This window comes from Rhinichthys klamathensis, unplaced genomic scaffold, assembly GCF_029890125.1.
Source record: "Rhinichthys klamathensis goyatoka isolate OS25496 unplaced genomic scaffold, OSU_Roscu_1.1 h1tg000693l_1, whole genome shotgun sequence".
Classification (NCBI taxonomy): Eukaryota; Metazoa; Chordata; class Actinopteri; order Cypriniformes; family Leuciscidae; genus Rhinichthys; species Rhinichthys klamathensis.
In genome coordinates this window covers 407313-420201 of record NW_026607120.1, presented here as the reverse complement: position 1 = coordinate 420201, position 12889 = coordinate 407313, and the positions used below count along the sequence as shown (strand labels likewise).

The window sequence follows — 12889 nt, the reverse complement described above, 5'->3', positions numbered from 1 at the left end:
GGATGTGTCAGAGTAGCCAAGCCTCCACAGATGCACTGCATATCTGTGTAAGATAACTTTTTGACAGCTTATTTATCCTGACGTGGGATATTTCAACGCATGCCTGAGCATAAGCATGTACTGATAGACCTGTTAACACTTAAAGGACAAGTTCGGTATTTCACACTTAAAGCCCTGTTTTAAGATCGTTTCTGATGAAATAGAACAGTTAAGATTGAAATTTGGACAGATGCTGCTGGCCCGAGAATTTTCGGTTTCTGTGGTTGCTGAAAATTCTCGGGCCAGCAGCATGTGTCCAAATTTTAATCTTAACTGTTCTATTTCATCAGAAATGCTCTTAAAACAGGGCTTTAAGTGTAAAATACCGAACTTGTCCTTTAAAAGAGAGGCCGGTAGAACAGGTTTGATGTTGAATGCCAAGGTGTTTCCCTCAGAGTAAAGTCAGTAAGTGAGGACATCACCACTGACAAAATTCAGGTTGTTGAATCTAAAATGCAGCACAAAGCTTTGAGGGTGTACAAGGATATTTATTTGCCTAAACCTGCAAATCTCCCAGTAGATAAGTAGGATCTTAGAACATTATCTCAGTCTCTGAAGACATTGCAATGTTACCACTCACTCTACAGCTTCAGGGGAGCTTTCTCTGGTGTCGTCAACAAGGTTGCGTTTGCCCATTACTTTGGTGTCCTGGAGCTTTACCAATTGCAGAAAAAGAGCAGAAAGGTCTGTGCTGTCAGAAGATACACTGTGAGAAAGCAGCTGTGTTCCTCAGGGTATTACATAATGCACATTTCAGTGTTCACTGCCCAGAGAAAGTTTGAATGCCTTCAGCTGGAGCAAGCTCAATGTGGATAGAGAAGGAATGTAATAAAAGCATGGATGGAAGCTAGAGCAGGCCAACTGCCTGCACCATAGGCTGCAGGGGGAAATTAGTAAGAAAGCGTAGGGGCAAGGATGTTAGGCTCCTGCAGTCAGGTGTGGAACCTCCACTGGAGCACTGACGTAGCCTGACTGAATTGAAATACATTTTTAATGTTATCTTGTTATCTTGTAGCCTCTTTCTCAACCCCCATCCACCGACCTAACTATCCAGCCCTTTGTTTCGAAAAGTTACTGGGCTGTGAAATGCAAAAACTCACAGCACAGAATATGCATGCAGTGCGATTCATTATCTTGTCAAACTGGGCTTCTCTGGGACAGACCAGTCTCAACATTTGAGCGCTGCACCGCCTTCATCTCAGATAGCTGCTTCCTGCTGCTTCTCTCAGGGGCTTACGTGACCCTGCTCAGACGTGTTCCAGTTCTACTGACTGTGATGTGTTTGTATGGGTCAGTCGTCTGCCCTCCAGCTGCCAGTGAGCTTTGAGAAGTTCACCACTTCTCAGATTATTTTTCTCAACCTTTAGCATGAAAGCTATTGATAAAACAGGGGAAAAAAGAGTAGGTCTTAGGTTTTGCTGGGATTATCAGGACAGCCAAGTATCACGGGTTCAGACTGCAACACTTAGAATAGTAGTCCTAGGTTTGGGATGGATGCGCAACAATTAGACCCTGCTTCAGAAATTTGAATGAAGTCATTTGGAGTTACTGATGGCAATGAAAACTTTCTGAACAAAACACTTGACGACGAGAAGAAGAGTGCTGTAAGGACAGGTCTGCCAGACTTTGTAGACAAAGAGACAGAGAGTGACCCATTTTTGCTGTGACCCACAAAAAGGCCTTCTTGTCAGAGGAGGACACACCAACAAAGGCCCACGTGGTGCGCTAGCTGATGGAGGACAGATGGATGGATGGATGCAGACAAACAGACTCAGCCCCCCAACCCGTCTCTTAGGTGATCCTTACTAATTGGCCAGGCTGCCTTGACTGCCTCTAATGGTGGTGTTTACTGCCTCTGCCTCATTCCCCAGGCCACTCCACCTGCTCTTGCAGCCTCCAGTGATGAGCTCTGAGAGTCTTACTGGGTGGCACTGCTTGGGGAGGGGGGTTAGAGCCAACAGGGGCTCTCTTGTTGCACAAACAGCCGCTCTTTGAATTAACCTTGCTTGCGGGTCATCGCCAAAATAATCCCTCCCTTCTCTACCCTTAGAAAGGTTGGCGAGTTGTGATTACAGCAAGCCGCCCTCTCTGTCTTTTCCCTCTGTTTTTTTCTCTCTCTTCTGTGTCTCTTCTTGACAGTGAGAGATAGCGTCTTTGTTCAAGTTGGGGGAGACAGTGCCAGCAGTCTGCGTTCCTCATGGGGAATAGATGCAGTGCACGTCAGGACTTCATCACGTTCGGTGGACAACCTCTCGTCATCCCCGAGCACATCACCTCATTCACTCTCCCCTCCGTGACCCTTGCGCCCCATCCCTGGTCGAAGCCTGAGCCCTGAAACTCAATTCACCCATATCACATCCATTAAGGTCTGATTCATGCTCCACTCGCAAGGGGCCGAGCACAGCTATCCATCTTGTCTCCTTCTCAAAGGGTGCTGTTTACCTTGCACTGGCAGATCTAGGGCTACACTTTAAAACTATACCAACTTGTAAAAGAATCAAACTTTAACTATGATGTTACTCAAAGAAAAAAACCTGTCTACAGATATAGGCCTTTTTCTCTTCATGCTTATTTTCTTGCCATCAGATTCAACTTTATTTTTTCTGATTCCATGTGGTTGTTCCCCTTCTCTTCTGATGCGAGCTGATACTCACTCTCTGTCTTTAAACTCTCTTTGCCAGTGGCATAATATTATATATATATATATATATATATATATATATATATATATATATATATATATATATATATAAAATTGTGATCCATATGTCCTTGGACCCGTCAATTTACACTGCAGAGAATAAATGCGCCGTGTACACATGCATGCTATTATTTGATATGACCATGATGCTTTAAGTTAATTAATGCCAGAATTAGCAGATGAGCCAGACCTGTCTGTCTTCCTGCACAATATATTTTTTCTCTTTTCTAATCTTCGAGATGAGATTACCAGACCTGTATTTTCCTTCTATACTCATGCCAATACGTCTGTATTTGCATTTGCTACCAGATAATATTTGTATTAGACGTGCCGGTTGAATTGCTGGTGGGGGTAGATATGTTTCAAGTTCACACACCAGCAATAAATAACCACTCACTGCATTTCCCTGCAGTTGAGTACATGGAATTGCAATGAGCTGAAGACAGCCAGTGCATGCGTGCAGGGGCGCCCATCACCACATTGATTACCAGAAGTCCTTCTAACCTCAAATCATACATCTTATCATTAAATTGCTGCCGTTTAATTTATAAAACTTCCAAATCCTGGTGCTATTATTACTTTATTTGCTGCTAAAACAATTATTGCCCAAGAACACAAAGCAAATGATTTGCATTGATCACATTAAGACCTCATCACTTAAAAACATGTTCCAATGGCACATATGTGCATTATCTCCAGCTTTTCCAGAAGGCTTAAGTGGGATATCATAAAAATGTAAAACACCACTATTATCATTGATTACCTCTCCCCTTCAAGAGTCAGCAAATTGTCATACAGATGCACACCAGCTCTCAGGAGTGGGTGATTTGGATGCATTCTCCTCACATCCACTCACGCGCGCACCCTCGCGGCGGAGGTAATAAATAATACATGAAGATCGGGAACTGCTCTTGATATCGTCGGCTGAAAAACACGAAGTTATCTGACAGACGAATGCATTATTTAATAACAATTCGCTTATTGTTAGCCAAGCCCTTATTTTCTCTGGCCACATTACGTGCGCCTTAACAAAACGCCATTCAGTCAGTTCCAGTAGTAGACTATAGTGCACATGAATCATCTCGTGTCTTATTCTGTCATTGACATCTGTTTTGCTTTGAGTATACAACAGAGAAGTGTACTAAATATGCGTCTCACTCCTTAAAGCATATTATAGATTATTCTGAACTAATAATAATCACTTTCGCTCGGATAAATAAAAAGACCGGAGTTCTAGCCATGCTTTAGTATGAAAGGAGCAAAACAGCGCTTTCGTCATCAATATAAACCACTAATAATGTGTACAAGGAAACGGCGTGTTTAGACATACGCGAGCACTGTGAAGTTGTGAATGTTTGCATTAGATCCATGTGCGCAAATACGCACGGCTTATTTATGTGAACTAACAGTCCAATAGTTACGCGCAAACTCTCACCTGCTGCCAGTTCTCCTCCAGCGATGGCATCGCCGAGAAGTAGCCCGTGTCGTGCACCAGCTGAAGTTCCTGAAAAATACTGTAATTTGCCAACACGTCCATGTTGATGGTCACAAGAAGAAAAAAAGTGTTGCTTGATCCTCTGGTATAATTTTTCTTCTCAGCCCACTGCCAAACGCAAAAAGAATGTTTCAAATCCTCAGTGAAGTGTAGTTTAAAGCTGGTAATTTAAGCGCTATGAGGAAAAGGAAGGAAAAAATAAAAATAATTCTTGTCACTTAATTGCAATCCCCGCGAACTCTCAGATCCTCAGCCTGGGAGTGGGATGCAAAATCGGTGACATGGACTGTCCACCTATTTCCGCATTGCCTCTGTCTCTTTTGCGCTATAAATTCCAGGTAGCCTTTATCTTGAATGCCGTGGATCACCAAGGCAAGTTGCTGGGCTCGCTGTCTCGCGAGCGAGAGGAAGCCAAGGGAACTAGAGGGGGCGTGGTTTGTTGTCAATCAATTCCGTGCGTGACCATATACGGTAAATAGGGTTGATGATCTCACTGGCGTCTAAGTAAGGCGGTGCTAAAATGGCCAAATAGGAGGAGTACAATTTGAATAGTATAGCGTGATTGGCTCAGGACGCTTGTCAATCGGGCCGTAGAAGGCAGTGAAAGGTGAGCTATTTTTAGAGAGCTATATAGCAGCGGCAGCGCGCTGGCGTCTCTCATACGGCCAGGGAGAACGCAACAAACAGAAGTAGAAGTTGCAGTTGAAACGTGAGGCAATTCTACCTCTTAAGTCATATCAGTTGGAAATTATACACGGGTAACCACAGATCTGCCGATAAAGTTGGAAACAGTTGTTCAGAAAATTTGATGTTGTTGTGCTGTACTATAGGCTAATATTGAGGCACAGGCAAGTGCTGAAAAAAAAAAAAATCTGTGAAGATCCTCTCAGATGTTCCAAAATCACTTGGATTGAGTGGTTCACAGACAGGATGAGGGATACTTTAAATATTAGAATTTTGAAATAAGAGGCTTGGCACTTTGAAATGAGAGTTTTAGCTTTTCTGATGGCACAATTACCACAAAGAGCATCTATAATTGCAACTATTACAGCAATTGATGGCATTGATTTGCAGTAATGATCTGGCTATTGTTGTGTAAAGGGTAATTGACTCTTCAGGATGTTTTTCGCAAGCCAGAAACACTTCTATAAGCTGTTAATTCCTGAAAACCATATAACAGAAACCTAAAAAAGAATAATGTTTCTGAATAATGACCGTTTCCCCTGGCAAACCTGTATAAGTGACCACTCATTTATCCATAATCCATCCATCCATCCATCCATCCATCCATCCATCCATCCATCCATCCATCCATCCATCCATCCATCCATCCATCCATCCATCCATCCATCCATCCATCCATCCATCCATCCCTCTCTCTCTCTCTCTCTCTCTCTCTCTCTCTCTCTCTCTCTCTCTCTCTCTCTCTCTCTCTCTCTCTCTCTCTCTCTCTCTCTCTCTCTCTCTCTCTCTCTCTCTCTCTCTCTCTCTCTCTCCTGATCAACTGTCTGGCATTTTCCCCTGATAATGGCTGACTGTGTACTATCCTTTATTTATTTAGAAATATGGATAAACCATCTTTAATTGACAACACTGAGAGCATGGAGATTAGTTCTCCTATTTTGTTGTTTTGTAAAATTTATTTTGCTCTCTGAAGTCTCATTTACACAGATGAATAGATTTTGACAATTATTGTTTTGTGCATTAAAATATTATAAAAACAAAAAAACAAACTATAAACAGACTTGTGATGTTGAATTCTGACAGAACATACAAGTGTGGGATAACATACTTCACAAGTCAGATCTTTTTTTTTTAGCTTTATACATGACGATATACAACTCAACTATGTACAATGAGACAAAAAAATAAATATATATACCTCATTTATATAAATATATACACACTCCTGGGCAAAAAATAGACAAAATGTATGTTTTTTTTAATGGTCTTTACCATTTTGATTACAAATCACTGGTCAATTAGCAAGAATTTCACAAATACTGTAGAGCAATGTAGCATGGAATAGCCTTCCATGTTGTTTTCTTAAATATTTAAACCGTGTGGGCAAACTTGTGGACAGCTTTTTACAGGAAGAAAAGTCAGTGCTGTTCCAACCAATATTAATGGCTTCAAACAATTCATGAGTAGTTGAAAAATGTCTCCCAGTTCGTTTGAGTTTAATGTGAGACCAAATATTCACTATGGTTCTAATCTGGACTCTGAACAGGCCAAAACATGAGCCTGATGGACTTCTTCTCAAGCCACTTCTTGGTTGGCTTTACAATTTGGGCAGGAGCATTGTTTTGTTGAAAAATAACATCTGATCATCTTTTGATGACAACTTTTCCTTTGAAAGCAAGCCATTCTGCAATATTCTCCTGTACTCCAAAGCTTTAAATGAGTTTTCACAGTGAAGCAGCTCACCAATACTAGCAGCTAAAAAGGCTCCCCACACAATGACACAGTCTCTTCCTCCATGCTTCACTGTGGGAGAGTTGCATTTATTATTATATACTAACCAGACGCTCGAAGACATCGTTCTGATGCTCTAGTTTATCACCATGCAACTCGTGTTTCATTTTGATTCATCACCAACTTCCCAAATTCTGCCAAAAACTTCATTCTGTCTTTGATGTTTTTCTGAGACAGCAATGGCTTTTTAAGTAGTAAATTTGATTAAATTTAGCTAATTTCCTGATCAATACTTTATGGTTAAGACAATTTAAAGGCCAGTGTTTAGCCAATTTTTTTTTCTTTTTAATGTTTTGCCCAGGAGTGTGTGTATGTATGTATGTATATATATATATATATATATATATATATATATATATAATTTTACAACACATACAGAGAGAGAGAGAGAGAGAGAGAGAGAGAGAGAGAGAGAGAGAGAGAGAGAGAGAGAGAGAGAGAGAGAGAGAGAGAGAGAGAGAGAGAGAGAGAGAGAGAGAGAAAGAGAGCGAGAGAGATACACAAGATGTGTCCCACTGAAAACTCACCTAATTTTCTTTCAGTTGTAGTCATCTAGAAACCAGATTTTCTTTGTTGTGGGTCTGGTATTTTTGGTGTGTTTTAAAGGGGACGATGACAAATCAACAGTACTGATTTTGCTTGTTTTACTGTTTCATTTTAAAATGAATTAGTAACATATGGCAATTACATTTATTTGTGGACTGAGTGAGAGAAAATGCCTTGATAAAGAATAATTTAATTACGTTTGATGAACAAAACAAATGCTACATTCAATCAGTTATTAAGTTTTGATAGCATAACAACCTGCCAAAACACAGGTTTATTGTTCACTTAAAATATGAACATTTTAAATTAGTTCTGCTCTTGTTAGCTACAGTTTGTCAGAAAGATTGCTTGAAATTTGAAACTGCAAACACACCAACCTTGTTGTCACAAACACCAAATAAAATGTTTAGATAATTGTAAACTACCTCAGTTGCAATTAGTGACAGGCAGTAGAAAAGTGTAAGCCTGATTTTGCAATGCGAAAGAGTGTTTTAGTTGCAGTGAGTAATTGAGTTTGTATGTGCGTTGTGCTGTCTGTGTCTTCCATCACTTTCCCAAGGGACATTGGTTTTTGTCTCAGTGGAGTACCGGGGCAGATGGTTGCTAGATTGACTGTTTCAGGACATTTTCCCAATTGATTTTTACAGGTCTCCCTGCCAGAGAGAATTAGCCTGAGTGGGGGTTGGATGGAGGGGTGGAAGCTGCTCTACAAGACACGCTAGCTCTCTCTATCAAAAATATACACTGAAAGATTTGCAGCTGAATGTCGAAGTGCATGTGATTTCCTGAGCTACAGACACACACAGCAGATCAGATCCGGGGGGACATGGCTTAGTCCTGCCTCTTCCTTATTGGCCAGAGCGCACTACCGAGGGACAGAGGATGCTGGAAAGAAAAAGCAGGTGTGTGCATTGGTGTTATTGCATGGCGGGTTAAGGGCAGGTGCGAGTCTGCCAGGCTCGGTGGCACAGCTGGGCAGGGTAAGCCCTGATGACTGGCTCATCACTCCCTCCTATGGCTAACCCGCTGTCTCACCAAGTCTGAAACAGCTGGTTCCCACTGAGCCTAGCCCTGACCCGGGGCAAACCCTGCAACTTCCAAACTGGGCCATGGACACAGAATAAAACACAGGGTGCCCCAGTTCCTACCTCACACATTTACTATTGAGGCTGAAGTGTTAAATTTTAAAGGCTGTATGACGTCAAAAGGGGAATAATATGTTATGCTTAGACACAACTGCATGTAATATCATGAATCTTACATGTAGTTGTGTCTAAGCATAAGAAATGACTCTTCTTGACTTCATACACAGAAATGAAAAGGACAGTTCACCCCAAAATGGGAATAAAAAAAAAGAATAATAAAAAAAACACATTACTTACTTGTATTGTTCCAATCCTTAATGACTTTTTACACAAAAGAAGAATGCTCACACTGCTCTTTAACCATTCCCAAAATATACTCTGAATTGATTTGTTTTCCAATTTTTACTTGCTGTGGCAACATTTTCACTGGCCCATTATATAAAACAATAATAATGAATGAATAAATAATAAATAAATATACTAAGTAATACCTTTTTATTTTTGCTGTGTTAGATTTCTTTGTTAAATGTTGTTTTCTTTTATTTTTTCTTCACAAATATATTTGTTTCTTTTCAAAAAGAAAATTAGCAACAAGCTAAAATTACACAGCTATTATGTAGCCTAACTGCATAGTTTCAGAAATGCACTGTTGGAAAATGGCATATCATGGAAAACATCACCGATTGGTTTGTATTTTCACCACAATCAAACTGATATTTCAAGATTATTACGAGTTTTAGCGATTTTGGCAAAACCTAATTTATGTTGGCCGTCTACATTATCTCTGTGACATTTGCAGGCAGAATCTGCAACAACAATGCAGACAACATCTGAACGTTTAAGGTTGCAAAGCATTGAAATGGATTTACAAGATCAATGAACAATGTTATTGCTAAGTCTTAAATAATTTAAGAGCTATCTTATGGCTTCAGAAGACTTGGAATGCTACACACTAGTCGTATGGATTACTTTTATGGTGCTTTTGTGTATCTAGGCAGCCCCTGGTCATGCTTTTGTTGAATGGAAAAGAGTAGCATGAACGTTCTTGGAACATAAAAGGAGACAGTTTAAAGAAAGAGAGAAGGAAAGAAAGAAAAAGTCATGCGGGGTTGGAGCGACATGAGGGTGAGAAAACAATGTTAGAATTGTATTTTTAAATTGAACTGTTCTTTTAAAAAGTGTGTTTAACCAAGACATTACCAGTGTCTCTGATTTGTGGTTGTTAGTCCTGCTTTGCATTGTCCTAAATTAGACGTGTTTCTGTGTTATGGTTTTTCCCTCACCACCAAGGTGACATCATGTGAATTTGCCGCTGCTTGGATAGTCATGGCAACTGATCTGATTGTATAAACACATGGGGCTGACTCTCCTCCCCTGCGGTCCCTCGTGTCACTGGGATTCTCACAGATCCTAGCAGCTACAGGGTTGTACCATTACAGCACCCCGCTGCTCCACACACACACACAGGGGAGAGCCTGGCGCCACTCCTGTCTGTTCAGTCAGTCCGACTCCCAGAGCGACCCCTACCAGCCAACCCCGGGGCGCTCTTCACCCAGTACCCCTCATCAACGGCATCCCACCCAGCCTCCAGCACTTACATCACAGCCCTCCACACTCTCATCTGTGACCTGTGATCACACTCGACTTTCTGACATCCTTTTAAGTGTTCTTGCACAGCGGGCGCTTACGGCTGCGAGCTCACAACACAGTGGAGTCGCTCGCTGCATAACATAAATGTTAGTGAGATGAAACAGGAAGGCAAACACAGACTCATTTTTAGTTATGATGAGTCCTGCTTGCTCAGTTGTGACAACACAAGCTTACGAAGATAAGACGATATTAAAAGTTGCATTTCATGAGCCATGCGATGTTTCACGAGCACATTCATTTGTCATCGTTGATTTCATGCGAGACGCCGGACTTTCTTTTGGGTATAGCCTCCAATGGGCAGTGCAGTGGTTGCCTACGTGGCAGAGTGCGGGAAGGGGAATCAGAGGAGAAGTAAGAGGTTGCAGCATGAGATCATAGGAGTCACACTGAGGTAGGAATGAAATTATATCACTAGTGGGAATTGTCCCAATTAGGTTGGACTGGAGCGCTGCCACGGAGATGAAAACGTCCACTCGCATTAGACTGGCCCTCTTGAAGACGTGCCGAGATTCCCCTTCTCTCAGCCTGTGTTGTTTTGTCTCATTCAGCCTCACTTCTCTTTCCGTCTAGGCGTGTACACCAAAATGACCCTGACCTCTAGCACCTTTGCTCTTGCATGAGAGAACACCTTTTATGTGGCTTTGGATGGAAGGAGCTAGAGGAGAAGATGAGAAATGAAGAGAATGGCTCCCTCCCTTACTATTATTATCTGGGTTTTTGAGGGGGGTCTGCTATGGCACAAAAAAAAGGTCCTCTTTGAAAAGAAGGTTTTCAGATTTGGACCTCTTGAGAACAGAATGATTAATTTAGCACAAGGAATAATACTTTGGATGATAAAGGGAATACATTTATCTTTTCGCTTTCATCCCGTCGCCTCTGACTGCGTGCGGGAGAGCCCAGGAAACCTTGAGGTATTGCGTAAATTCAGTTGCAAATTACAAAAAATGAGTGCATGTCTTCCAGAAACTTGTGTTCATTACCTGAATTGTTGGCCAAACATTCCTGCTGAACATTACTGTAATCTTTTCTTATAGTAGAAAAAAATGGGATTGTACAAATTCAGTCTGGAATTCCTCCAAATGGATCCGACACAGAGAGAGTGCACTGGAGCATTTAATAGCTGTGTTCTGGTTTAGCATGTATGGAGTGAGGGGGATTCTGTGTAGCTCTATTGATGTGGCACACTGGGCTGTAATCTCATTAGTATGCTATGAGGCTGACCCGGCAGTGCTCGCCATGCTCACGGCATTATGGGGGAGAGGAGAGTGGGCATCACATCCATCCATTTGACACATTTAGAACTCCCTCACACTGTCCCCTCAAACATTCTCCTCCTTTTTCCTTTTATATCAAGTCCTTAATCACATGTTCAGACTGCTCATCTAGTAGCTTTTTTTTGGTATTTGTTCTTTTGCATCTAATCTCACTTTTATCTCTCCCTCTTTTATCCCCCTGTATTGCTACTGCCTCCATCTTTGTCACTGAAAGTGCCTATGCTGTCTTTCTCTCTCTGTCTCTCACCTCTCCTCTTTCTCGCGCTTTCTATCTCACACCTTTTATCCTGATCAGTCTCTCTGACTCAATCTCAGTGTGTGAGAATCAAGATAAAAACACAGTAACACACTGCCGGCGAATTGCCTCCCTATACATGTATGCTTTGTATGTGGAGTTGGCTGCGTTCTCCATTGCATCGTCTCAGTGCCTTATCTCTGCCCTACTGAGTGTAAATATTTAAAGAAGGCTCCAGGAGCAGCGCTGGTAGCATCTCTGCAGACCCCCACATCCCAACTGCCCACACTATCCATAGGCGATATGATGGAGAGCCCTGTGTGAAAATTTAGCAATGACTTCGAGGGGGGGCGACTTTTTAAAAGGAAATTTTATAGGACATTTTCCATTTAGGCTTGCTGAAATCGTCTCCTACGTTAGCTAACGGTCAATGTTTTAATTAGCAGGGTCAGACCTCATAATTTGCACCTATGGAGAACCCCCAGTCTTGCCATCGTCATTATGTGTTATGTTCAGGGCGAATGAGGTGGGATTTAGGCTGTTCAAAGCGGTCATAACTACCCCCCTCCACTTCTGTGCTGTTACAGAGCCTCGAGATATGAGACCCGGCACTTGCCTCAAATACACACATAAACATTCTTTAAAGCAATATAGTGCTCATCCAGCCAGCCACTGATATTACACCCCAGCCCCCCCCCTGTACTTGTGATTTTATTAATAACAGAGAAGATGCAATATATCCTTCATGCTGTGGAAGTTATATGAGGTTAAGCATATTCTCTTGCTAATTCTACGTTGAGATTTTAATAAAGAAAAGATGCATAAGCCAGTGTCATAGAGGCACTGGAGTGCAAATAGCATACGGGGAGGTGCTTTTGGCTGAATAGTGATAATAATGGTAGCTGTTATGACTGGTATTTACATAGAATTAAAAGGAAGGGCTAATGTCCTGGGACTGTCTCCTCACCGCTTTGTGTTAGTGAACCTCTTAATACACCCCTCGGAGATGCATTGTGAACAAGACACTCAGTCTTTCCTCTCTCACGGCAAAAGGAGTACTTTGAAAGTTCCAAAAGGCAGGAAAAAAGTCAAAGGGGTCCAAAACATTATTGGACAATGTCCATGTGTTATGTGTTATCTTCTGTGATCTGCAGAAGAAAGAAAGTCATACAGATAACAGAATTTTCATTTTTTTTAATGATCTCTTCCATGTTTCTCCTTTTTCAGTAACATCAAACTACCCTTTAGCTTGACTGTAGTTAACTACTTTAAATGAGTAGCTTGAAGCTTGGAAAGATACAGTTTCTAAGTACGTATCCTTGTGCATGAAGAAATATTGAATGATCATATTTGTATGCATAGATTTTTCAGTCTGTTTCTGTTTGCCTG

General features: G+C 41.5%; 1 protein-coding gene across 1 annotated transcript in view; it reads right to left on the bottom strand.

The window, feature by feature from the left end:
* klf7b (Kruppel like factor 7b) overlaps window positions 1–4645 on the bottom strand; it is a 43356-nt gene extending 38711 nt beyond the window's left edge. The window contains exon 1 of the mRNA XM_056242071.1: window positions 4176–4645. Coding sequence (XP_056098046.1) covers window positions 4176–4277 — 102 coding nt within the window. The 5' untranslated portion in view covers window positions 4278–4645. The remainder of the gene's footprint in view (window positions 1–4175) is intronic.
* Window positions 4646–12889: the final 8244 nt, after the last annotated feature.